Source organism: Coregonus clupeaformis, unplaced genomic scaffold, assembly GCF_020615455.1.
Source record: "Coregonus clupeaformis isolate EN_2021a unplaced genomic scaffold, ASM2061545v1 scaf0060, whole genome shotgun sequence".
NCBI classification, from domain to species: domain Eukaryota; kingdom Metazoa; phylum Chordata; class Actinopteri; order Salmoniformes; family Salmonidae; genus Coregonus; species Coregonus clupeaformis.
In genome coordinates, this window is record NW_025533515.1 from 493,751 (window position 1) to 514,885 (window position 21,135).

At 42.7% G+C, this 21,135-nt stretch overlaps 1 protein-coding gene across 2 annotated transcripts in view; it reads left to right on the plus strand.

Moving 5' to 3' along the window:
• Positions 1-21,135, plus strand: part of dnaaf9 (dynein axonemal assembly factor 9) — a 207,122-nt gene that overhangs the window by 40,023 nt on the left and 145,964 nt on the right. For both annotated transcript variants that reach the window (XM_045212884.1, XM_045212886.1), the window contains exons 5-8: positions 14,878-14,974; positions 16,755-16,861; positions 17,382-17,459; positions 17,543-17,644. In XM_045212884.1, coding sequence (XP_045068819.1) covers positions 14,878-14,974; positions 16,755-16,861; positions 17,382-17,459; positions 17,543-17,644 — 384 coding nt within the window. The remainder of the gene's footprint in view (positions 1-14,877; positions 14,975-16,754; positions 16,862-17,381; positions 17,460-17,542; positions 17,645-21,135) is intronic.

Here is a 21,135-nt window from a genome sequence, read left to right on the forward strand (position 1 = left end):
TTCACTAATATAATGACCCAGGCAGAGGTTAGTTCACTACTATAATGACCCAGGCAGAGGTTAGTTCACTAATATAATGACCAAGGCAGAGGTTAGTTCACTAATATAATGACCCAGGCAGAGGTTAGTTCACTAATATAATGACCCAGGCAGAGGTTAGTTCACTACTATAATGACCCAGGCAGAGGTTAGTTCACTAATATAATGACCCAGGCAGAGGTTAGTTCACTACTATAATGACCCAGGCAGAGGTTAGTTCACTAATATAATGACCCAGGCAGAGGTTAGTTCACTAATATAATGACCCAGGCAGAGGTTAGTTCACTAATATAATGACCCAGGCAGAGGTTAGTTCACTAATATAATGACCCAGGCAGAGGTTAGTTCACTACTATAATGACCCAGGCAGAGGTTAGTTCACTAATATAATGACCCAGGCAGAGGTTAGTTCACTACTATAATGACCCAGGCAGAGGTTAGTTCACTAATATAATGACCCAGGCAGAGGTTAGTTCACTAATATAATGACCCAGGCAGAGGTTAGTTCACTAATATAATGACCCAGGCAGAGGTTAGTTCACTAATATAATCACGTAGACTGCCTTACCCAGGCAGAGGTTAGTTCACTAATATAATCACGTAGACTGCCTTACCCAGGCAGAGGTTAGTTCACTAATATAATCACGTAGACTGCCTTCCCCAGGCAGAGGTTAGTTTACTACAATAATCACATATACTGCCTTACCCAGGCAGAGGTTAGTTTACTACAATAATCACATATACTGCCTTACCCAGGCAGAGGTTAGTTCATTACAATAATCACATAGACTGCCTTACCCAGGCAGAGGTTAGTTCACTACAATAATCACATATACTGCCTTACCCAGGCAGAGGTTAGTTCACTACAATAATCACGTAGACTGCCTTACCCAGGCAGAGGTTAGTTCACTACTATAATCACATAGACTGCCTTACCCAGGCAGATGTTAGTTTACTACAATAATCACATATACTGCCTTACCCAGGCAGAGGTTAGTTTACTACAATAATCACATATACTGCCTTACCCAGGCAGAGGTTAGTTCACTACAATAATCACATAGACTGCCTTACCCAGGCAGAGGTTAGTTCACTAATATAATCACATAGACTGCCTTACCCAGGCAGAGGTTAGTTTACTAATATAATCACATAGACTGCCTTACCCAGGCAGAGGTTAGTTCACTAATATAATCACATAGACTGCCTTACCCAGGCAGAGGTTAGTTTACTAATATAATCACATAGACTGCCTTACCAAGGTAGAGGTTAGTTCACTACAATAATCACATAGACTGCCTTACCCAGGCAGAGGTTAGTTCACTACAATAATCATGTAGACTGCCTTACCCAGGCAGATGTTAGTTCACTACAATAATCAAATAGACTGCCTTACCCAGGCAGAGGTTAGTTCACTACAATAATCACGTAGACTGCCTTACCCAGGCAGAGGTTAGTTCACTACTATAATCACATAGACTGCCTTACCCAGGCAGATGTTAGTTTACTACAATAATCACATATACTGCCTTACCCAGGCAGAGGTTAGTTCACTACAATAATCACATATACTGCCTTACCCAGGCAGAGGTTAGTCCACTACAATAATCACATATACTGCCTTACCCAGGCAGAGGTTAGTTCACTACAATAATCACATAGACTGCCTTACCAAGGCAGAGGTTAGTTCACTAATATAATGACCCAGGCAGAGGTTAGTTCACTACTATAATGACCCAGGCAGAGGTTAGTTCACTAATATAATGACCCAGGCAGAGGTTAGTTCACTAATATAATGACCCAGCCAGAGGTTAGTTCACTAATATAATGACCCAGGCAGAGGTTATTTCACTAATATAATGACCCAGGCAGAGGTTAGTTCACTAATATAATGACCCAGGCAGAGGTTAGTTCACTACTATAATGACCCAGGCAGAGGTTAGTTCACTAATATAATGACCCAGGCAGAGGTTAGTTCACTAATATAATGACCCAGGCAGAGGTTAGTTCACTACTGTAATGACCCAGGCAGAGGTTAGTTCACTAATATAATGACCCAGGCAGAGGTTAGTTCACTAATATAATGACCCAGGCAGAGGTTAGTTCACTAATATAATGACCCAGGCAGAGGTTAGTTCACTAATATAATGACCCAGGCAGAGGTTAGTTCACTAATATAATGACCCAGGCAGAGGTTAGTTCACTAATATAATGACCCAGGCAGAGGTTAGTTCACTAATATAATGACCCAGGCAGAGGTTAGTTCACTAATATAATGACCCAGGCAGAGGTTAGTTCACTAATATAATGACCCAGGCAGAGGTTAGTTCACTAATATAATGACCCAGGCAGAGGTTAGTTCACTACTATAATGACCCAGGCAGAGGTTAGTTCACTACTATAATGACCCAGGCAGAGGTTAGTTCACTAATATAATGACCCAGGCAGAGGTTAGTTCACTAATATAATGACCCAGGCAGAGGTTAGTTCACTAATATAATCACGTGACTGCCTTACCCAGGCAGAAGTTAGTTCACTAATATAATCACGTAGACTGCCTTACCCAGGCAGAGGTTAGTTCACTAATATAATCACGTAGACTGCCTTCCCCAGGCAGAGGTTAGTTTACTACAATAATCACATATACTGCCTTACCCAGGCAGAGGTTAGTTTACTACAATAATCACATATACTGCCTTACCCAGGCAGAGGTTAGTTCATTACAATAATCACATCGACTGCCTTACCCAGGCAGAGGTTAGTTCACTACAATAATCACATAGACTGCCTTACCCAGGCAGAGGTTAGTTTACTAATATAATCACATAGACTGCCTTACCCAGGCAGAGGTTAGTTCACTAATATAATCACATAGACTGCCTTACCCAGGCAGAGGTTAGTTTACTAATATAATCACATAGACTGCCTTACCCAGGCAGAGGTTAGTTCACTACAATAATCACATAGACTGCCTTACCCAGGCAGAGGTTAGTTCACTACAATAATCATGTAGACTGCCTTACCCAGGCAGATGTTAGTTCACTACAATAATCAAATAGACTGCCTTACCCAGGCAGAGGTTAGTTCACTACAATAATCACGTAGACTGCCTTACCCAGGCAGAGGTTAGTTCACTACTATAATCACATAGACTGCCTTACCCAGGCAGATGTTAGTTTACTACAATAATCACATATACTGCCTTACCCAGGCAGAGGTTAGTTCACTACAATAATCACATATACTGCCTTACCCAGGCAGAGGTTAGTTCACTACTATAATCACATAGACTGCCTTACCCAGGCAGATGTTAGTTTACTACAATAATCACATAGACTGCCTTACCCAGGCAGAGAGGTTAGTTTACTACAATAATCACATATACTGCCTTACCCAGGCAGAGGTTAGTCCACTACAATAATCACATATACTGCCTTACCCAGGCAGAGGTTAGTTCACTACAATAATCACATAGACTGCCTTACCAAGGCAGAGGTTAGTTCACTAATATAATCACATAGACTGCCTTACCCAGGCAGAGGTTAGTTCACTAATATAATCACATAGACTGCCTTACCCAGGCATAGGTTAGTTTACTAATATAATCACATAGACTGCCTTACCAAGGTAGAGGTTAGTTCACTACAATAATCACATAGACTGCCTTACCCAGGCAGAGGTTAGTTCACATAGACTGCCTTACCCAGGCAGAGGTTAGTTCACTACAATAATCATGTAGACTGCCTTACCCAGGCAGAGGTTAGTTCACTACTATAATCACATAGACTGCCTTACCAAGGCAGAGGTTAGTTCACTAATATAATCACATAGACTGCCTTACCCAGGCAGAGGTTAGTTCACTAATATAATCACATAGACTGCCTTACCCAGGCATAGGTTAGTTTACTAATATAATCACATAGACTGCCTTACCAAGGTAGAGGTTAGTTCACTACAATAATCACATAGACTGCCTTACCCAGTTAGAGGTTAGTTCACTACAATAATCATGTAGACTGCCTTACCCAGGCAGAGGTTAGTTCACTACTATAATGACCCAGGCAGAGGTTAGTTCACTAATATAATGACCCAGGCAGAGGTTAGTTCACTAAAATAATGACCCAGGCAGAGGTTAGTTCACTAATATAATGACCCAGGCAGAGGTTAGTTCACTACTGTAATGACCCAGGCAGAGGTTAGTTCACTAATATAATGACCCTGGCAGAGGTTAGTTCACTAATATAATGACCCAGGCAGAGGTTAGTTCACTAATATAATGACCCAGGCAGAGGTTAGTTCACTACTATAATGACCCAGGCAGAGGTTAGTTCACTAATATAATGACCCAGGCAGAGGTTAGTTCACTAATATAATGACCCAGGCAGAGGTTAGTTCACTACTATAATGACCCAGGCAGAGGTTAGTTCACTAATATAATGACCCAGGCAGAGGTTAGTTCACTAATATAATGACCCAGGCAGAGGTTAGTTCACTAATATAATGACCCAGGCAGAGGTTAGTTCACTAATATAATGACCCAGGCAGAGGTTAGTTCACTACTATAATGACCCAGGCAGAGGTTAGTTCACTAATATAATGACCCAGGCAGAGGTTAGTTCACTAATATAATGACCCAGGCAGAGGTTAGTTCACTACTGTAATGACCCAGGCAGAGGTTAGTTCACTAATATAATGACCCAGGCAGAGGTTAGTTCACTAATATAATGACCCAGGCAGAGGTTAGTTCACTAATATAATGACCCAGGCAGAGGTTAGTTCACTACTATAATGACCCAGGCAGAGGTTAGTTCACTAATATAATGACCCAGGCAGAGGTTAGTTCACTAATATAATGACCCAGGCAGAGGTTAGTTCACTAATATAATGACCCAGGCAGAGGTTAGTTCACTACTGTAATGACCCAGGCAGAGGTTAGTTCACTAATATAATGACCCAGGCAGAGGTTAGTTCACTAATATAATGACCCAGGCAGAGGTTAGTTCACTAATATAATGACCCAGGCAGAGGTTAGTTCACTACTATAATGACCCAGGCAGAGGTTAGTTCACTAATATAATGACCCAGGCAGAGGTTAGTTCACTAATATAATGACCCAGGCAGAGGTTAGTTCACTAATATAATGACCCAGGCAGAGGTTAGTTCACTAATATAATGACCCAGGCAGAGGTTAGTTCACTACTATAATGACCCAGGCAGAGGTTAGTTCACTACTATAATGACCCAGGCAGAGGTTAGTTCACTACTATAATGACCCAGGCAGAGGTTAGTTCACTAATATAATGACCCAGGCAGAGGTTAGTTCACTAATATAATGACCCAGGCAGAGGTTAGTTCACTAATATAATCACGTAGACTGCCTTACCCAGGCAGAAGTTAGTTCACTAATATAATCACGTAGACTGCCTTACCCAGGCAGAGGTTAGTTCACTAATATAATCACGTAGACTGCCTTCCCCAGGCAGAGGTTAGTTTACTACAATAATCACATATACTGCCTTACCCAGGCAGAGGTTAGTTCACTAATATAATCACGTAGACTGCCTTACCCAGGCAGAGGTTAGTTTACTACAATAATCACATAGACTGCCTTACCCAGGCAGAGGTTAGTTCACTACAATAATCACATAGACTGCCTTACCCAGGCAGAGGTTAGTTCACTACAATAATCACATAGACTACCTTACCAAGGCAGAGGTTAGTTCACTAATATAATCACATAGACTGCCTTACCCAGGCAGAGGTTAGTTCACTAATATAATCACATAGACTGCCTTACCCAGGCATAGGTTAGTTTACTAATATAATCACATAGACTGCCTTACCCAGGCAGAGGTTAGTTCACTACAATAATCATGTAGACTGCCTTACCCAGGCAGAGGTTAGTTCACTACAATAATCAAATAGACTGCCTTACCCAGGCAGAGGTTAGTTCACTACAATAATCACATAGACTGCCTAACTCAGGCAGAGATTAGTTCACTAATATAATGACCCAGGCAGAGGTTAGTTCACTACTATAATGACCCAGGCAGAGGTTAGTTCACTAATATAATGACCCAGGCAGAGGTTAGTTCACTAATATAATGACCCAGGCAGAGGTTAGATCACTAATATAATGACCCAGGCAGAGGTTAGTTCACTAATATAATGACCCAGGCAGAGGTTAGTTCACTACTATAATGACCCAGGCAGAGGTTAGTTCACTAATATAATGACCCAGGCAGAGGTTAGTTCACTAATATAATGACCCAGGCAGAGGTTAGTTCACTAATATAATGACCCAGGCAGAGGTTAGTTCACTACTATAATGACCCAGGCAGAGGTTAGTTCACTAATATAATGACCCAGGCAGAGGTTAGTTCACTAATATAATGACCCAGGCAGAGGTTAGTTCACTAATATAATGACCCAGGCAGAGGTTGGTTCACTACTGTAATGACCCAGGCAGAGGTTAGTTCACTAATATAATGATCCAGGCAGAGGTTAGTTCACTAATATAATGACCCAGGCAGAGGTTAGTTCACTACAATAATCACGTAGACTGCCTTACCCAGGCAGAGGTTAGTTCACTACTATAATCACATAGACTGCCTTACCCAGGCAGATGTTAGTTTACTACAATAATCACATATACTGCCTTACCCAGGCAGAGGTTAGTTTACTAATATAATCACATAGACTGCCTTACCAAGGTAGAGGTTAGTTCACTACAATAATCACATAGACTGCCTTACCCAGTTAGAGGTTAGTTCACTACAATAATCATGTAGACTGCCTTACCCAGGCAGAGGTTAGTTCACTACTATAATGACCCAGGCAGAGGTTAGTTCACTAATATAATGTACCCAGGCAGAGGTTAGTTCACTAAAATAATGACCCAGGCAGAGGTTAGTTCACTACTATAATGACCCAGGCAGAGGTTAGTTCACTACTGTAATGACCCAGGCAGAGGTTAGTTCACTAATATAATGACCCTGGCAGAGGTTAGTTCACTAATATAATGACCCAGGCAGAGGTTAGTTCACTAATATAATGACCCAGGCAGAGGTTAGTTCACTACTATAATGACCCAGGCAGAGGTTAGTTCACTAATATAATGACCCAGGCAGAGGTTAGTTCACTAATATAATGACCCAGGCAGAGGTTAGTTCACTACTATAATGACCCAGGCAGAGGTTAGTTCACTAATATAATGACCCAGGCAGAGGTTAGTTCACTAATATAATGACCCAGGCAGAGGTTAGTTCACTAATATAATGACCCAGGCAGAGGTTAGTTCACTAATATAATGACCCAGGCAGAGGTTAGTTCACTACTATAATGACCCAGGCAGAGGTTAGTTCACTAATATAATGACCCAGGCAGAGGTTAGTTCACTAATATAATGACCCAGGCAGAGGTTAGTTCACTACTGTAATGACCCAGGCAGAGGTTAGTTCACTAATATAATGACCCAGGCAGAGGTTAGTTCACTAATATAATGACCCAGGCAGAGGTTAGTTCACTAATATAATGACCCAGGCAGAGGTTAGTTCACTACTATAATGACCCAGGCAGAGGTTAGTTCACTAATATAATGACCCAGGCAGAGGTTAGTTCACTAATATAATGACCCAGGCAGAGGTTAGTTCACTAATATAATGACCCAGGCAGAGGTTAGTTCACTACTGTAATGACCCAGGCAGAGGTTAGTTCACTAATATAATGACCCAGGCAGAGGTTAGTTCACTAATATAATGACCCAGGCAGAGGTTAGTTCACTAATATAATGACCCAGGCAGAGGTTAGTTCACTACTATAATGACCCAGGCAGAGGTTAGTTCACTAATATAATGACCCAGGCAGAGGTTAGTTCACTAATATAATGACCCAGGCAGAGGTTAGTTCACTAATATAATGACCCAGGCAGAGGTTAGTTCACTAATATAATGACCCAGGCAGAGGTTAGTTCACTACTATAATGACCCAGGCAGAGGTTAGTTCACTACTATAATGACCCAGGCAGAGGTTAGTTCACTACTATAATGACCCAGGCAGAGGTTAGTTCACTAATATAATGACCCAGGCAGAGGTTAGTTCACTAATATAATGACCCAGGCAGAGGTTAGTTCACTAATATAATCACGTAGACTGCCTTACCCAGGCAGAAGTTAGTTCACTAATATAATCACGTAGACTGCCTTACCCAGGCAGAGGTTAGTTCACTAATATAATCACGTAGACTGCCTTCCCCAGGCAGAGGTTAGTTTACTACAATAATCACATATACTGCCTTACCCAGGCAGAGGTTAGTTCACTAATATAATCACGTAGACTGCCTTACCCAGGCAGAGGTTAGTTTACTACAATAATCACATAGACTGCCTTACCCAGGCAGAGGTTAGTTCACTACAATAATCACATATACTGCCTTACCCAGGCAGAGGTTAGTTCACTACAATAATCACATAGACTACCTTACCAAGGCAGAGGTTAGTTCACTAATATAATCACATAGACTGCCTTACCCAGGCAGAGGTTAGTTCACTAATATAATCACATAGACTGCCTTACCCAGGCAGAGGTTAGTTTACTAATATAATCACATAGACTGCCTTACCCAGGCAGAGGTTAGTTCACTACAATAATCATGTAGACTGCCTTACCCAGGCAGAGGTTAGTTCACTACAATAATCAAATAGACTGCCTTACCCAGGCAGAGGTTAGTTCACTACAATAATCACATAGACTGCCTAACTCAGGCAGAGATTGGTTCACTAATATAATGACCCAGGCAGAGGTTAGTTCACTACTATAATGACCCAGGCAGAGGTTAGTTCACTAATATAATGACCCAGGCAGAGGTTAGTTCACTAATATAATGACCCAGGCAGAGGTTAGATCACTAATATAATGACCCAGGCAGAGGTTAGTTCACTAATATAATGACCCAGGCAGAGGTTAGTTCACTACTATAATGACCCAGGCAGAGGTTAGTTCACTAATATAATGACCCAGGCAGAGGTTAGTTCACTAATATAATGACCCAGGCAGAGGTTAGTTCACTAATATAATGACCCAGGCAGAGGTTAGTTCACTACTATAATGACCCAGGCAGAGGTTAGTTCACTAATATAATGACCCAGGCAGAGGTTAGTTCACTAATATAATGACCCAGGCAGAGGTTAGTTCACTAATATAATGACTCCCAGGCAGAGGTTGGTTCACTACTATAATGACCCAGGCAGAGGTTAGTTCACTAATATAATGACCCAGGCAGAGGTTAGTTCACTAATATAATGACCCAGGCAGAGGTTAGTTCACTACTAATCATCCGTAGACTGCCTTACCCAGGCAGAGGTTAGTTCACTACTATAATCACATAGACTGCCTTACCCAGGCAGATGTTAGTTTACTACAATAATCACATATACTGCCTTACCCAGGCAGAGGTTAGTTCACTACAATAATCACATATACTGCCTTACCCAGGCAGAGGTTAGTCCACTACAATAATCACATATACTGCCTTACCCAGGCAGAGGTTAGTTCACTACAATAATCACATAGACTGCCTTACCAAGGCAGAGGTTAGTTCACTAATATAATCACATAGACTGCCTTACCCAGGCAGAGGTTAGTTCACTAATATAATCACATAGACTGCCTTACCCAGGCATAGGTTAGTTTACTAATATAATCACATAGACTGCCTTACCAAGGTAGAGGTTAGTTCACTACAATAATCACATAGACTGCCTTACCCAGGCAGAGGTTAGTTCACTACAATAATCATGTAGACTGCCTTACCCAGGCAGAGGTTAGTTCACTACAATAATCAAATAGACTGCCTTACCCAGGCAGAGGTTAGTTCACTACAATAATCACATAGACTGCCTAACTCAGGCAGAGATTAGTTCACTAATATAATGACCCAGGCAGAGGTTAGTTCACTACTATAATGACCCAGGCAGAGGTTAGTTCACTAATATAATGACCCAGGCAGAGGTTAGTTCACTAATATAATGACCCAGGCAGAGGTTAGATCACTAATATAATGACCCAGGCAGAGGTTAGTTCACTAATATAATGACCCAGGCAGAGGTTAGTTCACTACTATAATGACCCAGGCAGAAGTTAGTTCACTAATATAATGACCAAGGCAGAGGTTAGTTCACTAATATAATGACCCAGGCAGAGGTTAGTTCACTAATATAATGACCCAGGCAGAGGTTAGTTCACTACTATAATGACCCAGGCAGAGGTTAGTTCACTAATATAATGACCCAGGCAGAGGTTAGTTCACTAATATAATGACCCAGGCAGAGGTTAGTTCACTACTATAATGACCCAGGCAGAAGTTAGTTCACTAATATAATGACCAAGGCAGAGGTTAGTTCACTAATATAATGACCCAGGCAGAGGTTAGTTCACTAATATAATGACCCAGGCAGAGGTTAGTTCACTAATATAATGACCCAGGCAGAGGTTAGTTCACTACTATAATGACCCAGGCAGAAGTTAGTTCACTACTATAATGACCCAGGCAGAGGTTAGTTCACTAATATAATGACCCAGGCAGAGGTTAGTTCACTAATATAATGACCCAGGCAGAGGTTAGTTCACTAATATAATGACCCAGGCAGAGGTTAGTTCACTAATATAATGACCCAGGCAGAGGTTAGTTCACTAATATAATGACCCAGGCAGAGGTTAGTTCACTAATATAATGACCCAGGCAGAGGTTAGTTCACTAATATAATGACCCAGGCAGAGGTTAGTTCACTACTATAATGACCCAGGCAGAGGTTAGTTCACTAATATAATGACCCAGGCAGAGGTTAGTTCACTAATATAATGACCCAGGCAGAGGTTAGTTCACTACTGTAATGACCCAGGCAGAGGTTAGTTCACTAATATAATGACCCAGGCAGAGGTTAGTTCACTAATATAATGACCCAGGCAGAGGTTAGTTCACTACTATAATGACCCAGGCAGAGGTTAGTTCACTAATATAATGACCCAGGCAGAGGTTAGTTCACTAATATAATGACCCAGGCAGAGGTTAGTTCACTAATATAATGACCCAGGCAGAGGTTAGTTCACTAATATAATGACCCAGGCAGAGGTTAGTAAAATGTGACCCAGGCAGAGGTTAGTTCACTACTATAATGACCCAGGCAGAGGTTAGTTCACTAATATAATGACCCAGGCAGAGGTTGGTTCACTACTATAATGACCCAGGCAGAGGTTAGTTCACTACTATAATGACCCAGGCAGAGGTTAGTTCACTAATATAATGACCCAGGCAGAGGTTAGTTCACTAATATAATGACCCAGGCAGAGGTTAGTTCACTAATATAATCACGTAGACTGCCTTACCCAGGCAGAAGTTAGTTCACTAATATAATCACGTAGACTGCCTTACCCAGGCAGAGGTTAGTTCACTAATATAATCACGTAGACTGCCTTCCCCAGGCAGAGGTTAGTTTACTACAATAATCACATATACTGCCTTACCCAGGCAGAGGTTAGTTTACTACAATAATCACATATACTGCCTTACCCAGGCAGAGGTTAGTTCATTACAATAATCACATCGACTGCCTTACCCAGGCAGAGGTTAGTTCACTACAATAATCACGTAGACTGCCTTACCCAGGCAGAGGTTAGTTCACTACTATAATCACATAGACTGCCTTACCCAGGCAGATGTTAGTTTACTACAATAATCACATATACTGCCTTACCCAGGCAGAGGTTAGTTTACTACAATAATCACATATACTGCCTTACCCAGGCAGAGGTTAGTTCACTACAATAATCACATAGACTGCCTTACCAAGGCAGAGGTTAGTTCACTACAATAATCACATAGACTGCCTAACTCAGGCAGAGATTAGTTCACTAATATAATGACCCAGGCAGAGGTTAGTTCACTAATATAATGACCCAGGCAGAGGTTAGTTCACTAATATAATGACCCAGGCAGAGGTTAGATCACTAATATAATGACCCAGGCAGAGGTTAGTTCACTAATATAATGACCCAGGCAGAGGTTAGTTCACTACTATAATGACCCAGGCAGAGGTTAGTTCACTAATATAATGACCCAGGCAGAGGTTAGTTCACTAATATAATGACCCAGGCAGAGGTTAGTTCACTACTATAATGACCCAGGCAGAGGTTAGTTCACTAATATAATGACCCAGGCAGAGGTTAGTTCACTACTATAATGACCCAGGCAGAGGTTAGTTCACTAATATAATGACCCAGGCAGAGGTTAGTTCACTAATATAATGACCCAGGCAGAGGTTAGTTCACTAATATAATGACCCAGGCAGAGGTTAGTTCACTAATATAATGACCCAGGCAGAGGTTAGTTCACTAATATAATGACCCAGGCAGAGGTTAGTTCACTACTATAATGACCCAGGCAGAGGTTAGTTCACTAATATAATGACCCAGGCAGAGGTTAGTTCACTAATATAATGACCCAGGCAGAGGTTAGTTCACTAATATAATGACCCAGGCAGAGGTTAGTTCACTAATATAATGACCCAGGCAGAGGTTAGTTCACTACTATAATGACCCAGGCAGAGGTTAGTTCACTAATATAATGACCCAGGCAGAGGTTAGTTCACTAATATAATGACCCAGGCAGAGGTTAGTTCACTACTGTAATGACCCAGGCAGAGGTTAGTTCACTAATATAATGACCCAGGCAGAGGTTAGTTCACTAATATAATGACCCAGGCAGAGGTTAGTTCACTACTATAATGACCCAGGCAGAGGTTAGTTCACTAATATAATGACCCAGGCAGAGGTTAGTTCACTAATATAATGACCCAGGCAGAGGTTAGTTCACTAATATAATGACCCAGGCAGAGGTTAGTTCACTAATATAATGACCCAGGCAGAGGTTAGTTCACTAATATAATGACCCAGGCAGAGGTTAGTTCACTAATATAATGACCCAGGCAGAGGTTAGTTCACTACTATAATGACCCAGGCAGAGGTTAGTTCACTAATATAATGACCCAGGCAGAGGTTAGTTCACTAATATAATGACCCAGGCAGAGGTTAGTTCACTAATATAATCACGTAGACTGCCTTACCCAGGCAGAAGTTAGTTCACTAATATAATCACGTAGACTGCCTTACCCAGGCAGAGGTTAGTTCACTAATATAATCACGTAGACTGCCTTCCCCAGGCAGAGGTTAGTTTACTACAATAATCACATAGACTGCCTTACCCAGGCAGAGGTTAGTTCACTAATATAATGACCCAGGCAGAGGTTAGTTCACTACTATAATGACCCAGGCAGAGGTTAGTTCACTAATATAATGACCCAGGCAGAGGTTAGTTCACTAATATAATGACCCAGGCAGAGGTTAGTTCACTAATGACCCAGGCAGAGGTTAGTTCACTAATATAATCACGTAGACTGCCTTACCCAGGCAGAGGTTAGTTCACTAATATAATGACCCAGGCAGAGGTTAGTTCACTAATATAATGACCCAGGCAGAGGTTAGTTCACTAATATAATGACCCAGGCAGAGGTTAGTTCACTAATATAATGACCCAGGCAGAGGTTAGTTCACTAATATAATGACCCAGGCAGAGGTTAGTTCACTAATATAATCACGTAGACTGCCTTACCCAGGCAGAAGTTAGTTCACTAATATAATCACGTAGACTGCCTTACCCAGGCAGAGGTTAGTTCACTAATATAATCACGTAGACTGCCTTCCCCAGGCAGAGGTTAGTTCACTACAATAATCACATATACTGCCTTACCCAGGCAGAGGTTAGTTCACTAATATAATCACGTAGACTGCCTTACCCAGGCAGAGATTAGTTCACTACAATAATCACATAGACTGCCTTACCCAGGCAGAGGTTAGTTCACTATTATAATCACATAGACTGCCTTACCCAGGCAGAGGTTAGTTCATTACAATAATCACATAGACTGCCTTACCCAGGCAGAGGTTAGTTCACTACAATAATCACATAGACTGCCTTACCCAGGCAGAGGTTAGTTCACTACAATAATCACGTAGACTGCCTTACCCAGGCAGAGGTTAGTTCACTACAATAATCACATAGACTGCCTTACCCAGGCAGAGGTTAGTTCACTAATATAATCACATAGACTGCCTTACCCAGGCAGAGGTTAGTTCACTAATATAATCACGTAGACTGTCTAACCCAGGCAGAGGTTAGTTCACTACAATAATCACATAGACTGCCATACCCAGGCAGAGGTTAGTTCACTAATATAATCACATAGACTGCCTTACCCAGGCAGAGGTTAGTTCACTAATATAATCACATAGACTGCCTTACCCAGGCAGAGGTTAGTTCACTAATATAATGACCCAGGCAGAGGTTAGTTCACTACTATAATGACCCAGGCAGAGGTTAGTTCACTAATATAATGACCCAGGCAGAGGTTAGTTCACTAATATAATGACCCAGGCAGAGGTTAGTTCACTAATGACCCAGGCAGAGGTTAGTTCACTAATATAATCACGTAGACTGCCTTACCCAGGCAGAGGTTAGTTCACTAATATAATGACCCAGGCAGAGGTTAGTTCACTAATATAATGACCCAGGCAGAGGTTAGTTCACTACCATCACACTTCTAAGTTCTCGTTCAAATTTTTCTAAGTTCTCGTTCAAATCTTTATATTTTAAAATGAGGTCTTGATGACTTTATAGAACCAAGCAGATACACAGGTCAATGTATGTTTAAGTTGAATGTTGATTACCCAGACTCCTTTTCTCTGCCATCCCCCTCCCTCTTTGTTCCCCCCTCATCCCCTCTGCAGTATGAAGACGAGGAAGCAGCGGAGGAGTTTAAGATCTCCAGCTTTGTGAGCATGGTTCAGGACTGCAGCCGTATAGGTGTTCCTTACAGCACCCAGGGTACAGTAGAATTACAGAGATTACTTGACATAGCATGTACAGTGCCTTCGGAAAGTATTCAGACCCCTTGACTTTTTCCACGTTTTGTTTTACGTTACAGCCTTATTCTAAAATTGATTAAATAAAACATTTCCCTCAGCAATCTACACACAATACCCCATAATGACAAAGCGAAAACAGGTTTTTGGAAAAAACAGAAATACCTTGTATACATAAGTATTCAGACCCTTTGCTATGAGACTCGAAATTGAGCTCAGGTGCATCATGTTTCCATTGAACATCCTTGAGATGTTTCTACAACGTGATTGGAGTCCACCTGGGGTAAATTCAGTTGATTGGGCATGATTTGGAAAGGCACACACTTGTCTATATAAGGTCCTACAGTTAACAGTGCATGTCAGAGCAAAAACCAAGCCATGAGGTCAAAGGAATTGTCCGTAGAGCTCCGAGACAGGATTGTGTCGAGGCACAGATCTGGGGAAGGGTACCAAAACATTTCTGCAGCATTGAAGATCCCCAAGAACACAGTGGCCTCCATCATTCTTAAATGGAAGAAGTTTGGAACCACCAAGACTCTTCCTAGAGCTGGCCGCCCGGCCAAACTGAGCAATCGGGGCAGAAGGGCCTTGGTCAGGGAGGTGACCAAGATCCCGATGGTCACTCTAACAGAGCTCCAGAGTTCCTATGTGGAGATGGGAGAACATTCCAGAAGGACAGCCATCTCTTCTGCACTCCACCAATCAGGCCTTTATGGTAGAGTGGCCAGACGGAAGCCACTCCTCAGTAAGAGGCACACGACAGCCCGCTTGGAGTTTTCCAAAAGGCACCTAAAGATTCTCTGGTCTGATGAAACCAAGATTGAACTCTTTGGCCTGAATGCCAAGCATCACGACTGGGGCAAGCCTGGCACCATCCCTACGGTAAAGCATGGTGGTGGCAGCATCATGTCGGGATGTTTTTCAGCGGCAGGGAAACTAGTCAGGATCAAGGGAAAGATTAACTAAGCAAATAGAGAAAGATCCTTGATGAAAACCTGCTCCAGAGCGCTCAGGACCTCAGACTGGGGTGAAGGTTCACCTTCCAACAGGACAACGACCCTAAGCACACAGCCAAGACAACACAGGAGTAACTCGGGACAAGTCTCTGAATGTCTTTTGTGTGGCCCAGCCAGAGCCCGGACTTGAACCCGATCGAACATCTCTGGAGAGACCTGAAAATAGCTGTGCAGCAACGCTCCCCATCCAACCTGACGGAGCTTGAGAGGATCTGCAGAGAAGATTGGAAGAAACTCCCCAAATACAGGTGTGCCAAGCTTGTAGCGTCATACCCAAGAAGACTCAAGGCTGTAATCGCTGCCAAAGGTGCTTCAACAAAGTACTGAGTAAAGGTTCTGAATACTGTGATATTTCATATTTATGTTTTTATACATTTGCAAACATTTATAAAAATCTGTTTTTACTTTGTCATTATGGGGTATTGAATGTGATGAGGGGAAAAAACTATTTAATCACTTTTAGAACAAGGCTGTAACGTTACAAAATGTGGAAAAAGAGTCTGAATACTTTCTGAATACACTGTATTTACTCCTCTATTACTAGAGGATTACCAGCAATTACTTAACAGCCTCCGACGTGACTTTTATTGTTCCGCGTATGTAATGAAGCAAACAACTAATTGAACAATTTTAACATAGTTGAACTGTAACCGGCAAGTTGTTTTATAGTGTGATGATTTGGGATGTGTAGAGTTTATATGTAAATGAGAAACTGTGCTGTTTCAGGCCACATCCAGAAGTTTGACGTGTTTATGATAGAGAAGTGGCCCATCATTCAGGCCTTCGCTCTGGAGGGAATCGGTGGAGGAAGCTTCTTCACCATGAAATACAAGGTACCTCACACCGTGTTACTAAGACAAATTGTAGGGGGAAATTGGCTAACCTTACATCCATGGCAGAATAGTTAGTAAAATAATTACATCTCCATTCATTTCAATGGTTGCCTGACGACTCAAACTAAATTTGCTACATACTTCAGTCTGAGACATTTGTGGTGACGAGGGGCACGATGGGCGTTGTACAAAAAGTCATCAGCGATTGGATCATCTCTAACCAATCAGAGTGTCAAAGCCAATGACACATTTTCTAAACACTGCTTTACCCACATGTGTTCTGGCTCTGGCCCAACCCATCTGTCTGGACCAATCAGAACGGTTAGAACGTTTTCGCGTTCTAATAATCATCGGGGAGGTACTCCGATCGACTCATTGCAGAGAAGAACTGTGGGCGTGGCGTAGCGTTTGGCCGTAGCAAGTAGTTTGGGTAGCTAAGCAAATACAATAGCCTCTTTATAAGGCAGTTTACTTGTAGGAAATGGTTGATTGGATGTGTGTACTGTGCTGTGTGTTCCAGTTGATGGACATTAGTGAGAAGCTGTGGCAGACCTACACCAGATTGGACCCTGTCTCTCTAGACCACCTCCTGACTGAGGTAACCATTCTGAGCTTGAACACACCTGTGACTAGATGTTGGAACAGGACCATTGGACCAATGTGTTGTGGTGTCTCTTCCAGGACCTGGTGTTGTTTGAGAAGCAGTGGAGCAGTTTCTTCTCCAGCTTTGACATCGAGAGCCATCTGTCTATCCTGGAGCTGTCTGAGGCTCAGGCAGGGGAGGTAACTTAACACTAGAACCGCTAAAGCAGGAATTTTGACTGTTCATGAATGTAAAAAATATATACAGTGGGGAGAACAAGTATTTGATACACTGCCGATTTTGCAGGTTTTCCTACTTACAAAGCATGTAGAGGTCTGTAATTTTTATCATAGGTACACTTCAACTGTGAGAGACGCAATCTAAAAAAAAATCCAGAAAATCACATTGTATGATTTTTAAGTAATTAATTTGCATTTTATAGGGAAACCTGTTTCAGTCTTCCAGAGATTTGAGACTGGGACGGAGGTTCACCTTCCAGCAGGACAATGACTCTAAGCATACTGCTAAAGCAACACTCAACTGGTTTAAGGGGAAACATTTAAATGTCTTGGAATGGCCTATTCAAAGCCCAGACCTCAATCCAATTGAGAATCTGTGGTATGACTTAAAGATTGCTGTACACCAGTGGAACCCATCCAACTTGAAGGAGCTGGAGCAGTTTTGCCTTGAAGAATGGGCAAAAATCCCAGTGGCTAGATGTGCCAAGCTTATAGAGACATACCCCAAGTGACTTGCAGCCGTAATTGCTGCAAAAGGTGAATACTTTCGCAAGCCACTGTACGTGTCCATTTTGAAAGGATAAAGCTAAGAACATTAACAAATTAATAGTTAAGAATACTATAACAATATGGAAGAAAATGTAACATATTTTACAAGAACCAATATCACTCCCTAGAAACACATCCTTATGGAACAATCCTTGGATAGCTTTTCACAATTCACTGATAAATTGGTCCACATGGAAAACTAAAGGCATAGAAACTGTAAGTGACTTGGTAACAGGAAATACATTTATTTCCATGACAGCTTTAAAAAGCTATTTTGGGTTGACCAATGTAGATATTTTCAAATACTTCAAAGTTTTATATGACAACATTTTGATTTGAAATCTTTTAGACATCAGAGCAATCTTGAGGGAATACTATTTGAGTCAGAAAAGGATATTCATATGGTAAGCTATATAAAACTATGCAGTGCATTTCACCTTTTCCACATTTTGTTAAGTTACAGCCTTATTCTAAAATGGATTAAATGTAAAACAAAATCCTCACCAATCACAATACCCCATAATAACAAAGCGGAAACAGGTTTTTAGAATATTTTGCAAATGTATAAAATATATAGAATATATACTGTATTTACATAAGTATTCAGACCCTTTGCTATGAGACTCGAATTGAGCTCAGGTGCATCCTGCTTCCATTGATCATCCTTGAGATAATTCTACAACTTGATTGGAGTCCACCTGTGGTAAATTCAATTGATTGGACATGATTTGGAAAGGCACACACCTGTCTATATAAGGTCCCACAGTTGACAGTGCATGTCAGAGCAAAACCAAGCCATGAGGTTTAAGGAATTGTCCCGTAGAGCTCCGAGACAGGATTGTGTCGAGGCACAGATCTGGGGAAGGGTACCAAAACATTTCTGCAGCATTGAAGGTCCGCAAGAACAAAGTTGCCTCCATCAATGTTAAATTGAAGAAGTTTGGAACCACCAAGACTCTCCTAGAGTTGGCCGCCCGGCCAAACTGAGCATTCAGGGGAGAAGGGCCTTGGTCAGGGAGGTGACCAAGAACCCGATGGTCACTCTGACAGAGCTCCAGAGTTCCTATGTGGAGATGGGAGAACATTCCAGAAGGACAGCCATCTCTTCTGCACTCCACCAATCAGGCCTTTATGGTAGAGTGGCCAGACGGAAGCCACTCCTCAGTAAAAGGCACATGAAAGCCTGCATGGAGTTTGCCAAAAGACACCTAAAGGACTCTCAGACTGTGAGAAACAAGAATGCCAAGCGTCATGTCTGGAGGAAACCAGGCACGGCTCATCACCTGGCCAATAGCATCCCTACGGTGAAGCATGGTGGTGACAGCATCATGCTGTGGGGATGTTTTTTAGTGGCAGGGACTAGGAGACTAGTCAGGATCGAGGAAAAGATTAACGGAGCAAAGTACATTTACATTTACGTCATTTAGCAGACGCTCTTATCCAGAGCGACTTACAAATAGGTGCATTCACCTTATAGCCAGTGGGATAACCACTTTACAATTTTTATTTTTTATTTTTTTTTGGGGGGGGGGTAAAAGGATTTATTTATCCTATCCCAGGTATTCCTTAAAGAGGTGGGGTTTCAAATGTCTCCGGAAGGTGGTGAGTGACTCCGCTGTCCTGGCGTCGTGAGGGAGCTTGTTCCACCATTGGGGTGCCAGAGCAGCGAACAGTTTTGACTGGGCTGAGCGGGAACTATGCTTCCGCAGAGGAAGGGGAGCCAGCAGGCCAGAGGTGGATGAACGCAATGCCCTCGTTTGGATATAGGGACTGATCAGAGCCTGAAGGTACAGAGGTGCCGATCCCCTCACAGCTCCATAGGCAAGCACCATGGTCTTGTAACAGATGCGAGCTTCAACTGGAAGCCAGTGGAGTGTGCGGAGGAGCGGGGTGACGTGAGAGAACTTGGGAGGTTTGAACACCAGACGGGCTGCGGCATTCTGGATGAGTTGTAGGGGTTTAATGGCACAGGCAGGGAGCCCAGCCAACAGCGAGTTGCAGTAATCCAGACGGGAGATGACAAGTGCCTGGATTAGGACCTGTGCCGCTTCCTGTGTAAGGCAGGGTCGTACTCTCCGAATGTTGTAGAGCATGAACCTACAGGATCGGGTCACCGCCTTGATGTTAGCGGAGAACGACAGGGTGTTGTCCAGGGTCACGCCAAGGCTCTTCGCACTCTGGGAGGAGGACACAACGGAGTTGTCAACCGTGATGGCGAGATCATGGAACAGACAGTCCTTCCCCGGGAGGAAGAGCAGCTCCGTCTTGCCAAGGTTCAGCTTGAGGTGGTGATCCGTCATCCATACTGATATGTCTGCCAGACATGCAGAGATGCGATTCGCCACCTGGTTATCAGAAGGGGGAAAGGAGAAGATTAGTTGTGTGTCGTCAGCGTAGCAATGATAGGAGAGGCCAGGTGAGGATATGACAGAGCCAAGTGACTTGGTGTATAGCGAGAATAGGAGAGGGCCTAGAACTGAGCCCTGGGGGACACCAGTGGTGAGAGCACGTGGTGCGGACCAGCTTCTCGCCACGCCACTTGGTAGGAGCGACCGGTCAGGTAGGACGCAATCCAAGAGTGAGCCGCGCCGGAGATGCCCAGCTCGGAGAGGGTGGAGAGGAGGATCTGATGGTTCACAGTATCAAAGGCAGCAGACAGGTCTAGAAGGACAAGAGCAGAGGAGAGAGAGTTAGCTTTAGCAGTGCGGAGAGCCTCCGTGACACAGAGAAGAGCAGTCTCAGTTGAATGACCAGTCTTGAAACCTGACTGGTTTGGATCAAGAAGGTCATTCTGAGAGAGATAGCAAGAGAGTTGGCTAAAGACGGCACGCTCAATAGTTTTGGAGAGAAAAGAAAGAAGGGATACTGGTCTGTAGTTGTTGACATCAGAGGGATTGAGTGTT